Below are 23,506 nucleotides of genomic sequence, written 5' to 3' on the forward strand. Positions count from 1 at the left end.
CAGTTGAAAGAAGTCCCACTGAAAAATGTCAATTTCTGTTACGTACCACAAAGTACCACAAATGAAAATCCATGTCCCTCAATTGTATTGGGGTTGAGGGAGAAATCTTGAATGGATATTTGAAAGCATAGAGACACCAGCTTTATAGTTCATTTGTGACCTTTAGAAACTTTATAGTAAAGAAATTCACCTGATTACAAGTGGTAGATTGATCTTGTCTGTAACCTTATGTGCTGACCCATTCAACACCGTCCAAGCTGCTGGTCAGTTTGACCTATTTCTGCTTTTGAATTGTCTGAAATACTGATTACCGTCCTTTTCCTTGGCTGAAATTTTCTGGCTTTTCATGAGATTAGGTGTAAAGTGCTGAAACACTGATGTGTTGGTAAATGTCTTTACCAGAATTGTATAAAATGATGATGTGTTTGGGTCAGTTTGACCAAGATGCTTTCAAAATACAAATGTGTCCAGTGTGGTTTCTGGAAAGAACTCTTCACAACTTGCACTTTGTGTAGCTGATTTCATCTTAAATGGATAAAAGTTACATTTTTGGCCACCAATAACCCACCATGACAAAGTGAAAACATGTTTAGAAAGCTTTGCCAATTTACTAAAAATCAAAAACTGAAATTTCTCTTTTACAAAATGTATCCTGAAACCCTAACTCAGTACTTGGATTCTTGGTCACTTTCGTGACAAAGGCCCTTCTTCCCCGGTTATGCGGTTTGGCTGGACTCTAGAAAGAGTCCTGGTGGTTCCAAACTTCCATTTCACAGTTATCATGGCCATTGTGCTCCTAAGAAACACACAAAGCTTTAAATGGGTTTATGCTCTTGCCCTGATCAATGCCTCACCTCTAAATTTTATAGCAGAGAGTTCCATGGATTTCATGGAATATTAATGTTTGTTCAAGATGCTGTGTGCTGTGCTCTGGAAAGAATAATAGACAAATGTGAATAGAAGATGGACTGTAAAAAACAGTGTGTTTAGAAATGAAAGAGAGACAGAAGCAGAGTTTTAGCACAGAAGAAGCTCCAGGACTGACAACCAATGATGAAGAAACACCAACCTGTCAGTCCAGATCAGTATAATTTCACTTGTGTCAGTTTATTAGAAAGTAATGAATAACTTCTCTAAATGGCTCTTGAAAATGAATGCAGCTGAACAGAGGAGCAGCCAGTAAACATTTGGAATAAATGATGAACTGACAAGTACTGTAGAAGTGTCAAAACCAACCACCAGCATCAGTGTTTGTCTCATTAAATATAAATAAGCCGGATGGTGGGTGTGGAGTGATTGTTTTGACTCGTGCAGTCAAGAAAAGTGGGACGCTTTGCATAATTTGAACAAACGCCCTCCTCAAATCAACCCCCCCACCATCCCTCCACCACCCCCCACCCCTGCTTGCATAACTGACGAAATGACAAGTCAGTAACAATGCTGTGAAATGAGCACTGGTGGTGGGGTTGATTGGCATGCAGATGCCAGAGTGAGTCCATCTCTTACTCTTGGCGCTCTGCAGGCTGCGGTTGTATCCCACGGGGCTGAAGAACTCAAAAATGAAGACAGTGACAGCCACCACTGACAGGCACATCACGAACATCATCACCCACACCGCTGGGCTGTAGGGTTCTGCAACACACACAAACACACACGCAAAATATCAGATAAAGTTTCACAAGTTTGCCTGTCATCTGTAGAGTGGCATTTTATTAAATGTCAAGACTGGACTGTGGACAAGTTAAAAAAGCTTTGATGAGAATATTTGAAGGTTTTTGCTCTGTTTTTGTTCTCCACCAGCTACTGAGGGAACTCTGCAAAAACTCTTAATTTAAATAAGTTAAATGCAGATTTAATATCTAGTCTGACTTGTTTTGAGCATGGACTGGATTATCTGGTCCTGACTATGAAAGGCTGTTTGACTAAATTCCAGAAAATGTTAACAGTCTACAAAGAAAGGAAGCACTACGGGCGCTGGCTGATACGACAGGTGCTGTTTACTGAGGCAGGTAGCAGTACAAAAAACAAGATCCCAGAAGTGTTGCTACACACTGAATAATGTAGGCTAAATGCTCCACTATGTTCACCAGCTCGTCTCTAACTGACACTGTCTGCTGTTTGGTGGGGAACAGGTAGGGCACAGTAGGTTTTTACAGCTTTTTGGCTGAAAGCAGCTGCCTGCTGCAGCCGAAAACAATGTTAGGAGAGCAGTGAGAGAACTCAAACACTGAGGTTGTGCCTGGACAGATAAACAATGAGCTGAAACTCACTATGAAGCTCTATAAAGCAGGAAGTTGTAGATTCAGCTTATTCTCTAATTCTCTGTAGGTTCATCATTATGAGCGACACCTGACACTTTATCATTTGATACGTTATTATGTTAAAATGTAGATTACTTCCACTCAAAGGCCCCACATAGTATAAAGGTAGATGTCCATGTGTTTTTTGATTATAAAGCAGTACTAGGTTCTGTATTAATACTGTGAAAGTATCAAAGCCTCACTCCACAGAGAAATGCACACAGCCTGTATTCAGAAACTGAGCCTTAAACGAGCCGTCAGGACTTCTGGAACTTTGTGATGTCACAACAAAGTAGTCACCACTCTCAGCCATGCCCCAAGCCCCGCCCACCTGGACCCATCATCAAACCTTACAGTCTTTGGATTCTCTGAGTTTTTACCTGAAATCTTCTTATGATAGCAACACTTCAAATAAACCAGAGGAAAAGTGTAAAATATGGGCCCTTTAAATAACGTAGATTTAAACTACTCTGCCTTTTTTTTTTTTTTTAACAAAATACAATTACTTTGGTTGGAAACTTAGATTCAAAACTTAAGTATTTAAATATAACATTAAATATTTATTAGCAACAATCAAAGTCAGAGTTTGATGAGTGTTTAAAACTAATAAGGAGCAAATCAGCTTCATTAGGGCAGCGTAGGTGTGATTTAATCTGATTTGATTGACAGCTGCAAACACACCCACAACTGCCATCAAGTTTTGATTTCCTCTAAACCCCGCCCACTTCAAATGGATAATTACAGCACTGACAAAACAGCACAGGAAGAATGTCTCATGTGAGATAATTAAAACTGCTTCAGTCTTGACAGAGTGTTCATGTAGGACGACTTCGCTCAGAGTAAGAAACAAACTGAGAAAATATGTATTCAGGGCCTTTAAATTCACTAAACAGGAACACAAACATCATTTAGTTTAACACTTCAAAACAACAGGTTGCATAGCAACAGAACTCACAACAGGTCCTACAGTGACTTGTGAACTGTTACCTGGTAAAAGTGACATTAACATGGGGACAGATGAGTTTCTCTTTCTGTCTGTAGAAAGTTACCTAGACATAGACTGATAATATAGTCACAAACATCTTGATGAAGAAAATAAAGGATTTGGCAGGAAATGCCTTGGTCTGATTTGTGTTGACAAGTTCTTCACCTTGTTGTGTATCACTGCTTACCGTACATTGCATGACTGATTTCAAACTATAAAAAATCATTATCAAAAAAAAAAAAAAAAAGTGTAGGTAGTCTGATAGACTTCCAGTGTTGTTGAAGGTTGACACGAGTCAAGCAGACCGCAGTCTGTTATCTGCTGATGTATATGGGGTGAGACTGCATTGTGGTTTTAAAGTAGCTGAACATTTTCTGTATTAAATCGCAACACAATCTTTACACTTTCATTTTCTGACTTGAGAGATGCTTTTATCCAAAGCGACTTACAAGTGAGGGACAACACTACAGCTTCAGGTAAGAGATCAGGTAAAGAAATACACCTAACCTCACCACAGACAGGACTCTAGATGCAAACCATGGTCTCTGGTGTGACATGCATGTGCTTTGTATACACTAAAAATGTAGAGCTTCATTCAGACAAAAAATACTTTGCCTTTGCACATTGAAAAATGACACTAAAGGGGTACCCAGTGCTTTAAAAAGTAATGCTAAAGGGTCCTGACCAAGTGTCTGTGCATGATGAGTTGGGAGTGAAAATGTGTTGAACAGGAAGCCAATTTCATGGATTGATATGAGAAGAAACAGAGGAGCTATCTGATGGAGAGAGAGCCGAAGATAGACTGAAAACCGTAAAGATCCTCTGGACAGATACACTCTGGGCTGCTGGTCACACTGTGTTCATGTCAGATCAGATTCATAGTAAATACAAGCTGCTAAATGACTGTGGTAATAAGACGTGTTTCAGAATCAGAATCAGAATCAGAATCAGTTTTATTGCCAAGTATGTTTTCACATACAAGGAAACCAGGAGGGGTCAGACAGTAAACTGAGAAATATGGAAATTTATATCTGTTGCAGCTTATTTAAGCCAAAATAGAAGTGGTGAACATTTGAGAGCTACATGCAGCTGTAATTTTACAGCTCTAACAAACAACTGGAAGGACAGGCCCCATAGTCTGACATGAATATTTACATTATGTACACTTTAAATACACAACACCTGCTAAATTATGTATGAAATGGACACATTATCTTTCTTTGGGATTTAAAAACTAAAACTCACTTTTTATTCTGCTTTGAGAAATTGGTGTCACTGTTTAAGTGCAATGACAAAGCATATGAGCAGCCTCATACTAAACACTTGGGGTAAAAACTTCATCCTGCTAAAGAAATGGGTCTAAACTGGCGAGTGAGGAAAGAAGCAGATGCTTGTGAGATTTACCAAATGAGTGAGGGATTTGCTGCTGACACCGATGACAGCAGCCGTGGCAGCTGTAACACTAATAAAACAGCACTGCAGAGATTGGCTGAGCTGCGGGACCGACTCATCAGCGCCTTCGCCTCTTAGTGTGAGAGACTCTAACTCAGACTCAAAAGGGCAAAGAGCTCTGTTTACATATGAGGCTTTTTACTGATGCTCCCCTGCAGAGAGACATACAGCAGAGGAACAGGTGGAGAGGCTCGGGATTTATCCATTATACTTACTGCAGCACAGGGTTAATGTGCTTTTAGGGCTGGGCTGTCAGACTGTGCCACGAGGACTGAGAGGATGAAAGTTTGGGTTAAACAGGTTCAGTATTTCTGTGGATGATATCACATATGGAGAAACACAAAATGCCTGTTGTCTGTGTGTCTTGTGATGGACGATAAAACTTTTCTGATTCTGATTGATGTCACCTGACAAAGACACTTCATGAACTGATGTTCTCTGCATTTCAGTGTCATGTGAGGCACAAGAGATGGGTTGACATCAAACATTATGAATAACCTCCAAGCTGCAACCTCCACGGCTGAAAAATGAAGCCAATGGCGAAGTGCTGAAGTGAAAACTGCAGTTCCTGAAATAGCCACTTGACACTGGCTCCAACAGTAAATCAGTCCCCATAGACTCCCATGTTAAAATGTTCAACTTTACAGCAGAAATAAACATGTTTACAGCCTGGTACAAAAAATGACTTTAGTCTGTATAGCCTGGGCTTGAATAATGGGGCAGAATTAAGGAACCCCCCAATTAAGTCTAGGACCCAAACACTGGTACACATCAATATTTTGACATCATTTGAATAGTCTCTTGTGTGCCTCTGGTTGGTTTGGTTAGTCTTTGACCTTTCTGGCTGGATCACAAAGCGGGACAAAGCGGGGCTAGCTCTATAATGGCAAATCTATTTAAATTTATTTAAACAAGCAATATAGTGTAAGGACTTCGGTTTACTGAAACATGTGCATGCACTGTACTAAAAGTTGACAACCCTGATTGTCATTGTATAAATTACACTCTGTATAAAGCTAATTTCCTCCTAAATGAAAACTGTATGGGGAGTGAATTCTTATGTAAGTCACCTCTTTGGATTTTCTTAAGCCTTAAAGTTATGTTTAATTGAGGGCGTGGTTGCTTTGAGCTGATTTCAGCAGCACTTCATCAACTAGTAACACAATGTTTATAATATTTTTTATTTTTTTTCAAACAGTACAACTGCATCAATGTGTCAGCACCCTGAGTAGTTAAATTTATAACAAATAGATAACATGTTTGTGGCATGTTCATCTATGTTATAAAGTCTACTGAGCATTCAGTGGTTTTTATTAACTATATCAGCTATTTAAATTTGACTTTTGTTGTCTTTCTTTCTTGGTGAAATGTGTATTATGCCAAGCGTCTTTGTCTTGTGTGTGTGTGTGTGAAGCCTTTTATAACCGTAGAGCTCTCCAGTTTGCTGAAAAGCAGCAAAAACATTGACCACAGATGGAAAATGAAGCAGTGACACAGCCACCGTCAGCTTATCTTACATATGATCCATGACAAATAGCAAATACACACATTCTCTAGAGGTGTTGTTTGCTTTATAATTTCCTTTACTAAACACCAGTTGCTCTTAAAGGATGTTTTTTTTTAAACTGTCATCTCCAAGCAGCGCTGGATTTATCGACCTACACGAGTCTGCTCATTTTTGATTTTCTTGACAGGTGGAGTCTGTTTATAATTTTGCATCCTGGTAGATAGACTGTCTGTTGGATTGAATCCAGTCACACACTGTATAACCCTGTGGTTCAATCAAAATGGCCTTGGCAGAGGGAGTGTAGAAATAATTACATGGTGTACTGCAAACACTGAAGGTTGCGTTTGATTTATTTTCTGGGAGGGGGGTACAAGGAGTTTAAAGCAGCTGTGTGTTCTTTTGAAATTGCTATCAGTCTTGAGTTAAGTTTATTGTTTTACTTTACATTCACAGATTCTCTCTGTGAGTCCCACTAGTTGTATATCCACTCTGGACAACAGTAGATCTGGTTTTTATCCCCATATTTAACCAACGCCTGGCAAGAGAAGACATGTGCCGTCTGAACGATGCCCTCTTTAAACTGGACTCAGTGTCCAACCTTGCAGGATTAAATTTCTCCATGTATTTATGTAAAGTCTGCTTTATTTTTATTTGATTACTCAGAAAACAGTCAGCCAATCTGAAAAGAGCCTCTCTTCTGATTGGCGGACTGACCTGTTGTTGTTAGAGCTGCAGAGAGAAGCTCTACCAAGGAGTTGTAAAGCTACACAGAGATGGTTTTTGGTTCTTAAAACCATGGATATATTAAGAATAAAACTTAAAATAAAACACCAGAAAACTGTACAAAATACGGGACTTTTTTAATAATCCATACGTGCGAGCTGCCAGGTGCCACTGCAGTCTGGTTCTGGTGCCACTGAGCAGAACTACTGGAGCAGATGGGGTTAAGGTTGAGGTTAATGAGGTTTACATGCCCTTCCTCGAGGGCATTTTAGCAGCAGTTCCTCAGTAAAGTGACAGCGTTACTTATTCATTTTTGCTCGCCAACATGTTCCCCGCAGGTTCAGGGACTCAGGAGCACAGGCACATTGCTCTGGGTTACTGCTGCTCTTAAACCTGTTCTGAGCAAGTTGATCTCTGCAGTGAGAACTGGAGCAGAAAGGGCACCGTCTGTATGACATGCCACTGCCTACATTTGCATTAACATAATAATGTAATCATGGCCAGTAATTAGAGTGAGATATTCTCCAATTAAGACATTTACATGGATATCATTAATATTCCTGTCGCCATATGGAACGCACGACAACCAGAATAGTCTCCCTCCTCTTTCTGTCATAAAGCTACCATGGTGTGCTCTGGAAGGGGTTATTATGCAAATATTATGCGCATACTGTATATTATGTAATTTAATGCACACCTGGAAGACAGCTGCATTAGAAATCTAGCACTACATTTTGTTCATAGCTCTTTGTGAGGCAGTGATTAAAACACTGAAATACAGCTTCTTTAAACGTCCCACATTTTACACTTTTGCTGATATCCATAAGAAGATATATTTTTGGTTTTAAGAACCAAAAACCATCTCAAGGTAGTTTTACATTTCCGATCTGCAGCTGAGTGACTGAATAAAAATATAGCAGATTCCAGGTAAACACTCAGAGAAACCAAATCCTGCAATTTTGGATGGTGGGTCCAGGTGGGCGGGGCTTGGGGCATGGCTAAGGATAGTAACTGTCACCAGTCGTCCTGGAAACGAAGCCTCTGGGAGGGCACATCGGAATTATCTGATGACTTTACTTGAATGATACTGCTAACGAGTTCCATCAAATATTCATAGGGACATGTCCCTGCTGTCCATATACAAACCTACACCCATGGTTTATTTTCATTGTAGTTGTTTTTGTTTTTCCTCTCATTTTTACTTTAGTAATATACTGAATCATTTTAAACCTGCTGTTCTCAGTGAGTCAAACAAAAAACAAGCGCATACCAGAAAATGAACTGTTCCCCACTGCTGTGATGAACAATGTGGCCTTTTGCCTAATGCAATGTTCATAATGGGCAGTTTGACTGCTGTTAAAAGCCAAGAGGTTGAAAACTATTGTTGAGAAACCACCAATTTATAATATAACAAGAGCTGGCTAATAAGAAGTCTGCATAAATATTTTCTAATTCTAAATTTAAATTTAATCCTGAAGATTTCATGTATGTTTGGAGAGCATGTGAGCATAATTTAGATGCATTTAAAAAGATATTTTTATATGTGCACGATCATGAGAATATTCGAAACTAAAATCAACAGTAATATAGCTTGGCTTGGGGCACAGCTGAGGCTGGTGACTGCTTTGTTGTGACATCACAAAGTTACAGAAGTGCTGTCATTTTAAGGCTCAGTTTCTGAATACAGGCTGTGTGAATTTCTCTGTGGACTGAGGCTTTGGTACTTTCACAACATTAATATAGAACCTGCTTTATAATCAAAAAACACATGGAAGTCTCACTTTATACAATACAGAACCTTTAAACTGTCTTAGAACAATGGTCAGGTGCCCATATGAACCTGTAATGAGCCTATTAATTACTGGCCAATAAAAGATGTTTCCAAATTCACTTTCAACTTAAGTGCAGAGGACATAGTGTGCAGTTCTCAATTCAATTCAAAGGTTTATCTGATGCTCATATGAGATTTCAGCCGTTAGACACGTGGATCAGATGAATAACTTTATTACAGTCTTTTATGTAAAAATGTCTGTCTTTGCGTCTCCCCTGAGAGTGTTTTGTTGCTGAGATGTGGAGGGATAGTAAAAGAGAAAATGATATTCACTTCAGATCAACTCTTGAATGCATTCTTGTATAGAAGGACTGTGAATTCTGTTCTGCCCCCATTACTTACACTGAAAGCACATTAGGAAGGGATCTTTTAATAGCCAGCATGAACGGGAGGAATGACTCCAAAATGTGGTGGAAACTAATAGTCAGAGTTAGACTGAACAGTTTTTATGGATGAAAAAGCGCTACAGCTATGTAATGTATGTATAACTGGAACCTTACTCCAGTAAAATCAAATGTGTCTGTAAAATATATAGTGTTATATGATGTTTATTTGGAAAGTAACATTGATTTAAAAGCATTTCAGTAGTCCCACTCTAAGGAGCCTCTGATTTCAAGTCTCTGGTTACCACCTTGACCGCTAATATCCCACATTTTGAATCTGTGACGTGACACCTGAACAGCCCCCATGGTTCATTTGTAAGCTGGGGGAGTTGGTTCATTCATCCACTCAGATTGAATAGTCTTAACTTTAGTAATCCAAAGTTTCAGTTTGTCCAGTACTTTGTTTTATGACCAAACACTTGCAAATATAATGATACTCCCAAGATCTTCAGCTGTACTTTGTGTTTCGTGCTAATTAGCAAATGTTAGCATGCTATCACGCTAAACTGGTGAACATGGTAAACATCACACCTGGTAACCACAGCAGCTCCACAGAGCCAGTAGCTTGGCTGCGGACGCCTCAGTTCAACAGTGTCGTGAGAGTTTGGCTTCTGTCTCAGTTTGTAAAGACTTTTATCTAATATGAGCGACAGCCCTGCTACTGCAGCTGAACACCCAACACACACACACACACACACACACACACACACACACACACACACACACACACACACACACACACTCTCCCCTTTTACTTCTCTTCACTTGTTCAATTTTCACCTCCCTCTTCACTGGGTCCCTTGACAGTTTGAGTGTTTGTTATCATCCAGGCTTAGACTTTGTATCCTGCCTCGACTCTCTAGCTCCGTGCTCTGTCTGGGTCTCTGTGTGTTTGTAACAAGGCCTCTCATTTTCTCAGTGTACTGAAGTGTTAGAGGATTGATTGAGATAGAATTATATTATGCTGCTAATTAAAAACATATACATTCTGTTAAAGTAATCATCTATTTATCTCACACTGCTATTTATTCATGTGCAATACCATATTTAACAATTCTATTAATTGCTGTGCAATATAATACACTCAACTCATATTTTAGACTGTCCTGTGAAAAACTAGCCCACAGGTCGTCTGTCAGCAGGTTATTATGACCTATAGTTCGGTTTTGTTGCTAGGTGACATCTAGTGGTCGTAAAAATAATGACAGGAACAAAGGGAAAAGTATGTGACGTAGTAGGAGGAGGTTGGGTGGAAGGATGACTCTACGAAACACAGGAACATGACACAGGAGAGCGGTGTTCGATTCCCATGTGAAAGTAGCGGTTTATGTTTTTTGTATTATCCATGACAAAGTTAACCACGTTGTCATTATTGTAACCATGACAACAGAGATCATCTAATATTGAGGATGTACTTATCTCGACCCAAATCACCATTTTTTTCCTAAACCTAACCAAGCCATGACTGTTATTATAGTAACCATGGCAATGCAGGCAGGTGCATCTCTCTCTGTACAGTCTGTGTGTTTATAATTGTAACCATGACAACCATGGTACTGTACACCTGGCACAGTAGGGGCGCTATTCAGGAGACACTCTAATGGGTTGGCTTTCTCATGCTAATTCAAACATCTTACACTTTCTGTCTCTCAAACCTAAAGAAATACACAGAGACACACACACACACACACACACTCACACACACAGACACACACACAGACACACACACACACTCACACACACCCACATCCTAAACTCATACTGATGTTCTTCATACCTGCATTGCCTGCAGGTTCAGGTAGATATGATCCAAGGCTAAAGCCAGCTGAGGTCCCTGCTTTGAAATGGACATCCATAAAAATCTGTTGTTTTTATTTTGTCTTTCTTCGGAGAGCTGAACAGGAAACTTCTGAATGGCTTTTAACACAGCGCCAAGGTGATAAAGGTTATTCAGAGAATTCATCACCATTAGAAACAGTTTCATTCTGCCAACGAGTGAACAAAGAATTCATCTTGTTTAATGAAGCAGGACACAAGGTGAAAATGTAATAATGTAATGGTTTAAGTGTAAGCAGTGCATCACAAAGGCATTATTGGATTTTTACGATTTACATGCTACTAATGCAGACTTTGCATGTAATGTTGTTTTGCTTCCATGGAACAAAATACAAAACTCAAGTGTCTTGAATGCAGTATTAGACCAGACAGAGTCATCAACAACTGTCCAGTGCCAAAGAAAAAAAAAAACTGTGTCACAAAATGTCAAGTTGGAGGACAGGGAGCCCAAAAAGACTCTTTAATATTTTAACAGTCCTAAGAAAATGTTTCTATGTTCTCAAAACTCAACACTTGACAGAAGCAGAGTGTGTGACTGAAATCTGAATGAAGCTTGTTATTCTGCTGAAATCAAAGAGCTGAATCTACTGATTCATTTTGAGATGATAAGAGGGAATTATGGGCCATTAGGTTTTAGTTTGTCATGCTCTCTAAATTTTATTTATGGTAATTAACTATATTTAATTAGATTAATTTATTGTTGATTCTTTTTTTCATTTCCAATATTTGCATTTAAAATTGAAAATACATTTAAAATGAGTAAAATACATCATGTCAGTCTTCTTTGTCTTCATCAATAAACAGTTGCTAGCAGAGAGGCTTTGTCTTACAATCACATCACTGTAACATTCTGTATGTGTTGTTGTCCCCAGAGGATGCTGGGTCAAGCCTAGTTCCTGTTCAAGTACTGAATCAAACACTGGAGACACAAAATTTACTTTGAGTATGTAAATTACATCCTTAAAGCTGAGGTAGACAGTGATATTTTAGTGTCAATGGGCAAAAATCACCTTTCAGCATATTGTAATTGAAGTGGTCTAAGAGCAAACAGGACGTCTGCACCTCCTCTTGGCTCTGTGTTCAGATTTTACCAAATCTTTCCTGTGACCAGAAAGCAGGCTGAGAGTGGCCATGTTGAATGGCTGCTGCTGTGTTGCTCGTGTTGCATGCATTTGGTCATGATGGGAGAGTTGCAGTTAAATTTTCAAATTGTTGCGCTTCTTTCTTTTCTAGCTGGTGGTGGTCAAAGTCAAAGCTTAAGAAAGAAGTCCTGCAGAAATCTGTGGTTGACACTGAGGTTATACTATATGCCTGTATTCTAATAGAGGCATTTTCAGAGTGACTAGGTTAACAACAGTATATAACTCATGGCTTTCAGTGTATCTTCTTTCTCACTTGATCATTTCTTTCACCGTTGACCTTTCCCTCGCCTGTTTCTGTTTCTGCTTACCATTCTCTGGCCTTGCTTATCTCTTTTTCTTTTTACCTTCACAGCAACCCATCCACTCACCAAACACACACACACACACACACACACACACACACACACAGAGGCAAAGCTACAGTATGGAGTCACTGTCAGCCCAGTGGCCCAGCACTCTTTAGATAAAATGGCCTTGGGAGCGCTGCATCTCCGTCCAACCATGGCGTGTTTCAGATTGTCTCCTAAATCTCCTCTGACAGATGGATAGATGTACTACTGCAGCTGTGTAAGTATGAAATAGATCCCTTAAGGAGTGGAAGGAAAATATAAGGTCTGTAAAGAGAGAATACGATTTACATTTTGGTGAAAGGTGGAGGTGAGGTGAAATTGTTTTCAAATCATGTGCCTTAAAAAGAAAATTGTTAAGTAAATGTAAAAAATAGGTTTGAAGTTTGAAGTGGTTGGAAAAATGTAATTAACAAGAAATAACATTGAGACCATTCTTGAAAAAAAAAACTTAGAATTACATGAGAAGATTAAAACCATTTTCATGTCTGTATAGTAAATGTGAAGCTACTGCCAGAAGGCAGGCAGCTTAATTTTTTGTACAAAAAGTTATATCTTAGTATGAGATTCAGTAAGGGACCATTAAATCTAAGTTCTGCTATTGCTACATAGCCAATGTTAGCATGAGCAGCTGTTTACTAACCCATTTAAAAGAAACGTTGCGAGCTCAGCATCAAGGTTCATTCCTTTACTCAGCGAGAGCTGTCTTCAGTGTTGGAAAGTAACCATTTTGTTTTGCTTCTATTTCAATCACTTCCTTTCCATACTGAATTTAGCATGCTAACCAGCTAGCACCGGCTTGGCTTGTCACGCCATTTTCCGATACCGAGTCACTGTAGCGTCCAGCCTGCCCTGAAGAAGTAGTTTTTAACCTCTTGTGATGTAAACACAACAATGGCTGAAGCTCTTGGCAAAACTGGTAAGTAAACAGCTGTTAATGCTAACATTAACTGTTACAAAACATCAGTTGCCTTCGAAGATCAGTACTTACTTTTATCTACATTAGTTATTAACATACTAATCATGATCTTAGTGTATTTCATCTGTTTTACTGAGTTTAATCTAAAGTTGTAATGTTGCTTTTGTGATATGAAGTGTTTGAGTTTGAAGCTTTCTACTTAAACTGACTGATTTTATAATGAGTGTATTTTCTTAAACAACACATTCAAAGCAGGTCATCATGTAAATGTAATTCATGAATGGTATAAAACTCTTGTTCAATAAACATACAAGTTAGTACTGTGCAGCTGTTGGCAGGATGATTCATGTTGCTGAACTAAATTATCTTATGATTTTAGATTTTAGTAATATACATGAGTAAATATTAATAATGTTCTTTTTTTTAAATTCTGTCTTCTTCTTCTTCTTTTTCTGATTTTATTTTAAACATTAAAGTTAATTAACCAATTTCAGACTGACTGTGTTACCTATTGATTTTTTCAGGTCTTCAAATTGCAAATTCAAACCTTGAAAAGTGAAAAATGAAAGTTGAAAGTAATTTTGGTTTGGTTATTGTCTCATCTGCATAACACACACACACACACACACACAGCATATCAACCAGCCGCTGCTCAGATTAAACCATCTGAAAGTATCTGATGTAGCTCTGTTGCTCTCTTTATCAAAGCCACTCAACCTCTCTTTCTTGTCTGTGTTTGGTTTATATCGGTACATGACAAGTCTCTCTCTCTCTCTCTTTCTCTCTCTTTCTCTCTCTCTCTCTCTCTCTCTAACCCGCTCTCTTTCTCTCTTATTTTGTGTTCATTTCCCTCTGCCTTCGAGCTCTCCTCCTCTCATCTTTCTATCTCTTCCTGCTTGGAAATGTCTGAAATTAGTCTGAGAAGATTTGTAAATTAAGAGGTGTCACTTTACAGGAGGCCAACTGAGACATATACTTTATTTAAAGAAAAAAAATCACCCTACTTCACTGTGAGAGCTCATTTGAATATTGAGAATATCAAATCTCGAGTCTGCGTTGGCAGCTTTGCTTTGAGATGCAAAGCCACGAGTGTGAACCTTTTCAAGTGGGAGACAAAAGCGTGAAATGAAGGCCTTTTGCATAATTGAAGATCATTTACAACACACTACAGGGTTGTGTAACTTATCAGGGCTGTTGTAAAACATTAGTTCACATCTTCAGATTAAAGCTGAGACATATACTCTTAAAACACTTCACAACAGCCACTGGTCATGCTTCTTACATTTCCATTCCTTTTCATTTTGCTGCCTGCTGTTAATGTTTTAAATGCTCACATGTTACTTCCCACTTTTTGGTCAAATCAAACATTTCTGATTGTAGGGTGGCCCCGTTTACACCTAAAGGCCGTCCACACTAAGAGGCATAACTATTAATATATATCATTTTAAGTGGACGGCGACTCCTCACCACAACTACGACAACGACAGTGGTGAATGATGTCGTTGGGAAGGCTTTCAGAGCGATTACATGAATGATGGAAACAATAGCAGCCAATCAAAATGCATCTGAATTTACAGGATTTCAGATTACATCCCTGTTTATGCAGGATCATATAAATATAAACCATGTGTGAAATTTCATCATAATTGCTGTGTGAAGTCTTGCATTATGAGTTAAAAGTGTTTTGTGAGGTCACACAGACCTTGTCCTTTGACCCCTGACCACCAAAATCTAATCAATTCATCCTTGAGTCCCTGTGGACATTTGTGCCAAAGTTGAAGGGATTCCAATGAAGAGTTCCCAAGATCACGTTCACAAAAATCGTGTTTTGTGAGCTCACCGTGCCCTTGCCCTTTGACCTTTACAATCAGTTTGTCATTCAGTCCATGTGAATGTTTGTACCACATTTGAAGAAGTTCCTTTAAGGCGTTCCTGAGATATCACATGAGATATCTCTGACACAGCTGGAGTGTGCAGCGTGTGCTCGACGTGGCATTGACGCTTATCGTTATAGTTATCAGTCTTGGTGTTGGACAGCCACCACTTCTTGGCTTGTTCATTGTCAAAGGGTATTCAGGGAAATGTACATGCAGGATAATCACTGACCGATCAAAATAACTCCCTGAAAATAAATCATAGACGAGAACTTATGGGGATTTTTCATCTGTATTTGTCTCATGTGCGGCTCTGTGAAAAGCATGTGGTGCAGATCAGGGCTGTGTTGCAAAGTTTACACCTCATAACCCCCAAGATATAATTAATTAATAATCACTCACATCTCTTCTGTCTGAACCGTAGTCATTAACAATCGCCTCATTAAGACTTTTACCTTTAAAGCTTTTGCTTCATTATAATTTGTAGGTTATGCAAGTTCAGACAAAACTGTCAGAGTTTTATTTGTTGTGTCATGAAGAGAGTTGTTTTTGCAGATATTGACTTACAGTCAGTTTTCTTTCTTTTTAGGTTCAAGCATCTTTTGTACTAACAATCCTCTGGTTGTTGTAAACACTTGGGCAATGAAGTGGTTTTAGTACGATTTCCCTCACCAGCTGTAAAATAACAGCAGGTCAATACTTTGGAATCACTGTGTTCTGTACCATTATCCCTCTGTAACAACTGCTGCTACATCATGTCATTAAGGTTCATCTTCTGACTCATGATGGTTTCTGCAGTTAAACATCCCCTCTTTGGCAGCATATGTCAGATATATGTGTATTATTTTAGTTGGATTTGGTTGAACTTAGTTTTGACAATGGACAGAAAATAACACCACAACAATGATGGAAATAAAAAATGTAAAATTCCCTCTTGGTTTGTTTTAAGAACACAAACACAGTAAGTAGGACAGAGAGAAAGAGTATAATATGTAAATCAGTGAGCTGGAACAACCCAGTGGGATTTTACAGCTGAAATAAATGCACATAGAGTTGCATCTTGATCTAAATCAAGGTGTGTTCCTACATTATTTACTTTATGCTTTATAATGGACATATTTTCTTGATATATCATAATGGACTAATGCTTCACTTTAAGAGAGGGATCAGGCTTTGAACTGCCTCTCTAAGATTTCTCCCTTTTTATTATTTGCAGCTTTTTGTGGGAGTTTCACCGTCTCTGTCCTCTTTGAAAACTCAGGCTGGTTTGGCAGCAGCTGATGTGTGTCTGCAAATCCCTTATTAATGTTGTGTATGATTCGGAGGAGTAAAAATAAACTATTTCTTAAGATAATAGAGTTCTACATCCTCTTTTTCATAGTTGTACCTGAAGAATAAACACTCATATGCACATGTATAATCAAGGGTTTTCAAATTCAGCAAACTCTTAAGCTGCAGACATAATCTCAGTTTTTACTCTTGGCTTTTTGTTGAGCCTCTTTATTCAAATAAACTTCAAAATGTGAGGCACACCTCCCCAGGAGGGAGAGTTTCCTGTGGTACTTTGTAAGATAGCTTACCAGCTCTTGGAAATAGCATGTAAGAGTGTGTTTAGTTCAAATCTGACATAGTCACATAAGCAGCTAAACTCATTAAAAGTGTAATTTACTCATCCTGACTTATTTTTATAGCTACGATTAAACTGTTTGTGTTTTTTTGTCTCTACACTACCATTTAATTATGCCCATTTCCAGTGAATATAACTCAAGACAGCAACTCACCGAGGAAAGCAGAAGGAGATACGGTGCCGTTGCTGCGGGAAACCATGACGCTGATGCCGGTCTCCACGAACGGTACAGAAAACTCCACGACCTCTGACCTCTCTTCATTGATGGTGAGAGAACCGATGGCCATGTCAGCCCTGTTGGATACCACCTGGGAAACAGGACGCCTGAAGTTAGAACCATGTGTGTGATTCAAAAAACTAAAAAAGTCAAAAAAAAAAAAGTTTAAGTTAAAAAGTGTTTTAATCAATCAAGACAATATACTGTTGTCAGTAAATCCACTGTAATGAGTTTAAACAACCAGTCATCTAACCTGAACAACAACACAGGTTGTTTTTTCAACCCTCTGATACGATCCAGGGGCGTGTCTCCTAAAATAGTGCCCCTACAGTGGCAGGCACACAATCATGACGACGAGTGTACCAAAAGCAGCACACCACTATAATTATGGTCACGGCTTGGTTAAGTTTAGGAAAAGATGGTGATTTGGGTTAAAATAATTACTTCCTCATCATTACAGTCATAGATAATAGAAACAACATAAACTGCTACTTTCACATGGGAATCGAACACCGCTCTCCTGTGTCACCACACTTTTCCCTTTGTTCCTGTCATCATTACCGCCGGATGTCATCGCGCAACAAAACCTAACTATGGGTCATAACAATCTTCTGCACAGACGACCGATGGGACAGTCTCGGTTCAAATCCCTGTGGTTGTTTTGCTGAGTTGACTTTGTCTCTTTGCTCTTTTCAGTGCATCCTTTTTATTTAATTGCTGCAAAACGCTATAATGTTTACACCCTCTTACAAACCATCGCCTTAAGACTGAGCTGTTCGTCGAAGCACAGAGCAGAGTCTTTGATAAGGAAAATCTAAAGCTCTCTTCCTCAAAAAACTAATACTTCAAAGGCTTCTTCAATGAACTGGAGGTAAGACTGAGTCCTCAGCATGAATCCCTCCTCAGAGCTGCTCTGACAGCTGTAAATGAGGCTCAGGTGGTCAGAAGGTGAAGAAGTGAGGGGATTCACAGCTCTGTTGTGTTTCGCCTGGCAGGAAACAGAGGTTGCTTGACTGCAGCGGGGGGACCGCAGAGGTTAAAGGAGCTGGCTCCCAACCAGCAGTTCATTAGTCTGAGTCTTGGCTTGGCACCGAAAGTCTGTGAAAGACAAAAGGCTCTGTGGTCCCTCAGCAGATACCACAGAGACACCTTTCACCACACTCTTAAAGTCACAGTCCTTAAAGTCCCTTCCCTCTTTCTCTGTTGACATCATAAGTGCTCACTGATGCATGGGGGTGTTTCTGAGTTGCACCTCCTAGTAATCACCAGTCATTCAAAGAGCAGCGGCAGCGGGGCGATGTCTTTATGTTTGGATTCTTCTCTTGATGAATTTTGGGATTCTGTGTGTGGTGCTCTTTTCTCTGTTCAGCCATGATGGCTTTTGCTTCAGGGCCACAGTGAAACCAGAACCAGAAGTAAGAAAACCTTTAAAATCACAATGACATTTGTTATAAAGTCACTTTGTCATGTGGTTTACTTCACATGTCTGGATAAGATCACGAGTAAGACCAGTGTCTGACTTTTGAGAAAAACAGATTACAATCAAAAAGGCAGAAAAATGGCATTAGAAGACAGCGTTGATAGATGTTACGAATGTGGGAGGTTATTATAAGTATTACCCAGCATGCACCAGACGTCAATGTAACGTCAGAAAGACACTGGACTCTAACGACTCTAACGTCACAGATGTTACAGACGACAGATGTTAAATTTTAGTTGGAAATTAAAATCAGGTTGACGTCAAAACCCAGCATTGGCTAACTGACATTTTGACATTTAGCAGACATTGAGTTTTGCTCATGACCATAATGTCAGTATTTTGTTTTATTTAACAACATAACTTAAAACCAACAAAATATCATCAGCTGTCGTCAGTATTCTACGTCAGACTGATTTTGGCGTTAGACGTCGTCCTGACATTGAATTTTGGTCACCTGACCTCACAACCTACATTCAACCAAATATCAATGTGTAACGATGTTGGTGGCCAGTGATAGATACCCAGGACGGTCTCATTACTTAAGTTATTCAGTTGCTATAAATAGTACAAATTTATTTGATAAGTCTTGTGTGATACATTCACATGCTACTGGGAAGCTCTGGGAAATTAAAAGTTTGCTGCTGAAAGTTGTTGCAGTTACAGGTGACGTTGTTGGAAACTATAACAGAAATCTATAAGTGAGCATGCCAGGAAGGATAATGACCAGTTTGGTATCTCTTACATTAACAACATGGTGTTTGGCAGCTGATGGTCAAGTTATGGATCTCAGGACTTTCACCGCCACAAAATAACATCATAATGTAATTACATAACATCATTAAATCTAACTAAATGTTCACTGTGATGGATTACCTATCTCAAGCAAATTTCAAGTCTTTGAATATTATATCATTATTCACATCATATTGAATCATTATACTAAACCCTAATGCAATCATGAGATTAATAGGAATGAATGGCTGGCTGTGAGGCACAGAGGAGAATGCTGGGAAAAACATCCTGTCGCAACAACGTGTGCTCTGGATTAACAGCAGAGGAGGAACAAACTTTTCAAGTTTACAATGTAAAATCAATAGTTTGTGTTTGAAGGCTCCAGATGCGTTTTAAGTGTGTTTCTTCAAGAGTGTGATGACGCACAGGTATTACAATTTTCATACTGTGTGAGGAGTTGCTCCTCTGCTCATTGAGATCAATCAGTCCAGGATAATTCTTCCAGTTAATTCAGCTAGGCCGTTTCAAATTTATTGAAGGCAGCTATGTCTGAAAGCGACATCTGTGACACTTCTGTTCAGGAAGTGCTTCGTCACTGTACATACTTCACCGTGGGAACAACAAATATTATACAGATGAGGATGAGAAAATATTAACGCTGTAGGAATTTACTTCCTGACTGCGAAGTATTCATGTAAGGAAGGACAACAAGTGCAAGGCTGAATGACAGTTGGAGAAACAGCAGAAATCAAAGTGAAGGTGGAGGCCCTCAATGTGAGCTGCAAGCACACAGAGCAAGTGTGAGGAAGGTGGATACAGTAGCCATGGTGAAATTTAGCTTGGTCCTGATGTGAGGGTTTGAGTTAAGAGAGAAGAACACAATGGCAGTGAAGGGACAAAGAAGAGAACATGTGTTTCTGAAGGTTTGCAGTAAAAATTCCAGGTTCAGATAAAAACAATTACTGTCACAGGTAATGTAACAGGAAACAGCCAAGGACAGGACGGTGTGAGGTATAACAGTTTTCACACAGACTCAGCTGTTCCTGTGCACACATGTTTGTCTACCGCTGTAATTAAGCAGCTTAATGAGACGCTGACAGAAGCTGGGCAGGAGGCAGCTGGGCATGGAGAGAGAGAGACAAATACAGAGAGGGAGAGAGAGACAGACAGAGACAATCTGAGACAGGAGCCCTGTAAACAGCAACATAGGGACTATTAGCCAATGGTGATACTGTCAGTGTTTGGTTGACTTCCTCTTTGCTCCCGTCATATTTACCGCTGCCACTAGATGTCGTTTAACAATAAAACATAAATATGGGTCGTAATAAGCTGCACTGACAAACTATGGGGTCATTTTTTACAGGAAGATGGTCTCACTTTTTTTGCTCTCTTTACTGGCTCCTGTTGGTCTGAACCCAACCTTACTGAGTCTCAAGGCCTGATCCCTCATATTTACAGACACAACTGGTTTGTGCCAGTCCCAGTCAAAAACCACCCTGTCTCCACACTGAAGTTCAGCATCACCCTCCGATCAAACAATAAAAGGATTTGCAATGCAATGTGGATCCTGTCACTGTGTGTCGTGACATCTCCTGCTTGACATAAAGTCTTATTGACAGGTGTGTAGGATCAAAAACTGGAGCCTGTGAAGGAACTGAGAATCCTGCACACAGCAGGCGTGTAAACCCACAAACAGACTCTGTGCTGATATTTAATTCTCAGTAAATGGACAGACTGGATCAGACAAACTTAACCCAACAACCAAGTCTTAAACTTAAACTTTTCATAAATTGAGGACCAAAAAAAATGTCCTCATTCTCCAAAAATATCTTCACCAAAACTGAAACTGCTGCCCAAAGATAGAAGCTGAAGACCACACACAGACACTGTGATAATTTGCATCCTCTGTTTAATTCCACGTTAAACTAACTTCATTAATCCAGCCACCAGAGGGGGATTGGCATCATGGAAACAGCAGAATATCTGCCAACACACGCACAGATATGTACAAGTGGTCTCTCAGTCTGTGTTGTCCTCCCTCTCTCTCTCTCTCTCTCTCTCTCTCTCAGCTTCTCTAGCACTAATCTTCTCCGACAGCCTCGCTCCATACTTTCTCTCTTCTTCTCTGATTCGGGTCCAATCCTCTCATGCTGGGTCACGTTTTAAAGGATTTGAGGCAGGATAAAAAGAATTTCACGGTAGCCCTCGAATCAAACCCCGTTTTTTGCAAACACAACAAAAGATAAAAAATTGACTAGGAAAAATGACATACAGTGCAACTGTACATGGAAAATGGAGAATTAAAAACATAGCTACAATATCTCACTGAGACACACACAAAAAAGAGGTCATGGTGTGTTTGTGATACACGCTGCTAAACTTTAAAAAAAACTCCCAGAGGAAACACTGTCTTCAGGGCTGTGTCTTCTCTCAAGTTTCAACTGAACAAACATTTTTATAAACATGCATTTAATCTCTCAACTATGTTACTGACACTGCGATGTTTATTTGTTTGCTGTGGGTTCTTTTGTCTCTATTTACATGCTCCCTCTTGGTGACATCATCTTCAAATATAACGTTCATTTTCACCGTTATGCCGATGACACACAACTTTATCTCCTAATCAGACCCGGTGACAAGTCCAACATAGCGACCCTCCATGACCGTCTTGGATGTCAGTCAACTTCTTACAATTAAATCACACATCTGAGGTCACTGAACTTTGTTCACCCGCAAAAAGAGCACAAATCATAGAAGACATCTGTGAATTAGCCAAAAATCCTGGAGTAATCTTTTATCAGGATTTCTGTTTTGAATCCCAGCTGATGAAAGATAACTTCAGATCCAAACCACCAAGATTTAAGAAGTGTATTGTAAAAATGTGTCCTAAAACTGGATAAAAAGCTCTGAAGCTTCAAGCAAGCAATAAAAACGCTGACATGTACTCAAAATGGATATGATGCTACTGACAGGTGACCAAATAAAACAGATCATTACCTTGATTAAAATTATGGATTTCTCTTGGTTTAAAAATTGCATTTGGGACAATGTAAGTACACAACTGAAATGGGTATGAACACCGGTTAAACTCAACAATGACCCAATGTGACAATGTGACCCAATCTTTAATAAATGGGTCACAATTTGACCATGTCATAATAGCAATAACACACTCACTGTAACACACCTATCTCGCTTTGTGGTATCATCTTCATATATATGGACCTCTGGTCATGTATTGACTCTTAATTACAGTTACTGATTACTCAAAATGTTTAATCAATTATACAGTGCATTACATTATACTACACTTTGATTACAGTCAATCACACTGAGATTCCTTTTCATTTTCTATACAATTAAACTTTCAAAGTTTTAAAAATGCTTAAATCGAGCTTAAGATGTTTGTGGCAACTACAACTCAACATAGAGTGATAGTCAATTCCTAAATTGCTAACATTCTTTTTTATCAATAAAAACCATGCTAACCATCTTTGTAACTTAGCTGCCTGTCTGTAATAGACAGCAGTGCAACCTTGACCTAAAGCTTTAGAGGCATTGTTATTAAATCAACATATGATAATTAACATTGACAACCTAACCTCTCCGACCATGCCGTTCCACTCCCCATCAATGTTCTTCCCGTGCCTGCCGTTTGTCACCAGGTAAAGATCATAGGTGAAGCCCACAATCTTGGCCAGACGCTTCAGCACGTCGATGCAGAACCCTTTGCAGCAGTGCTTCATGGGCCCGGCGCCATCCACCACCAAACTGAGGAGATAATGTGAGAGAAGACAGATAGGTGATGCAGTGAAAATGCTTTTTTGTGAGGTTTTAAGATGTTTTATCAAGGACGCTTTGACCTGGATAGGCTGCTTGTGTGTTGTAGAAATTAAAAAAGAAGGGGAGTGTTGCTGGGGGAGTGAGAAAACAAACAGATGAGCAGCAAAGAGACACAGGAAGACACAGGACACCGATGAAGGCGAGGAAGGTATGAATTATTGGCGAGGGACTGTAAGCGGATCGATAGCGGCAGTTTGAGCTGTTGTGTTTGGAGAGGAAATGCTCGACAGGTCAGACAGCTCAGGAGGAAAAGTGCTATATTATTAAAACAGAGTCAAACTCCATTTTGTGCTCTTGGATGTCTTCAA

At 39.4% G+C, this 23,506-nt stretch overlaps 1 protein-coding gene across 2 annotated transcripts in view; it reads right to left on the reverse strand.

The window, feature by feature from the left end:
• grin2da (glutamate receptor, ionotropic, N-methyl D-aspartate 2D, a) overlaps positions 1–23,506 on the reverse strand; it is a 209,598-nt gene that overhangs the window by 35,009 nt on the left and 151,083 nt on the right. For both annotated transcript variants that reach the window (XM_071500199.1, XM_071500200.1), the window contains 3 exons: positions 22,958–23,126; positions 17,081–17,234; positions 1,507–1,632 (listed from right to left, as the gene is read on the reverse strand). In XM_071500199.1, coding sequence (XP_071356300.1) covers positions 1,507–1,632; positions 17,081–17,234; positions 22,958–23,126 — 449 coding nt within the window. The remainder of the gene's footprint in view (positions 1–1,506; positions 1,633–17,080; positions 17,235–22,957; positions 23,127–23,506) is intronic.

This window comes from Trachinotus anak, unplaced genomic scaffold (assembly GCF_046630095.1).
Source record: "Trachinotus anak isolate AG129_WGS33_773 ecotype Australia unplaced genomic scaffold, CSIRO_AGI_Tana_v1 ptg000016l, whole genome shotgun sequence".
In the NCBI taxonomy this organism is placed as follows: Eukaryota; Metazoa; Chordata; class Actinopteri; order Carangiformes; family Carangidae; genus Trachinotus; species Trachinotus anak.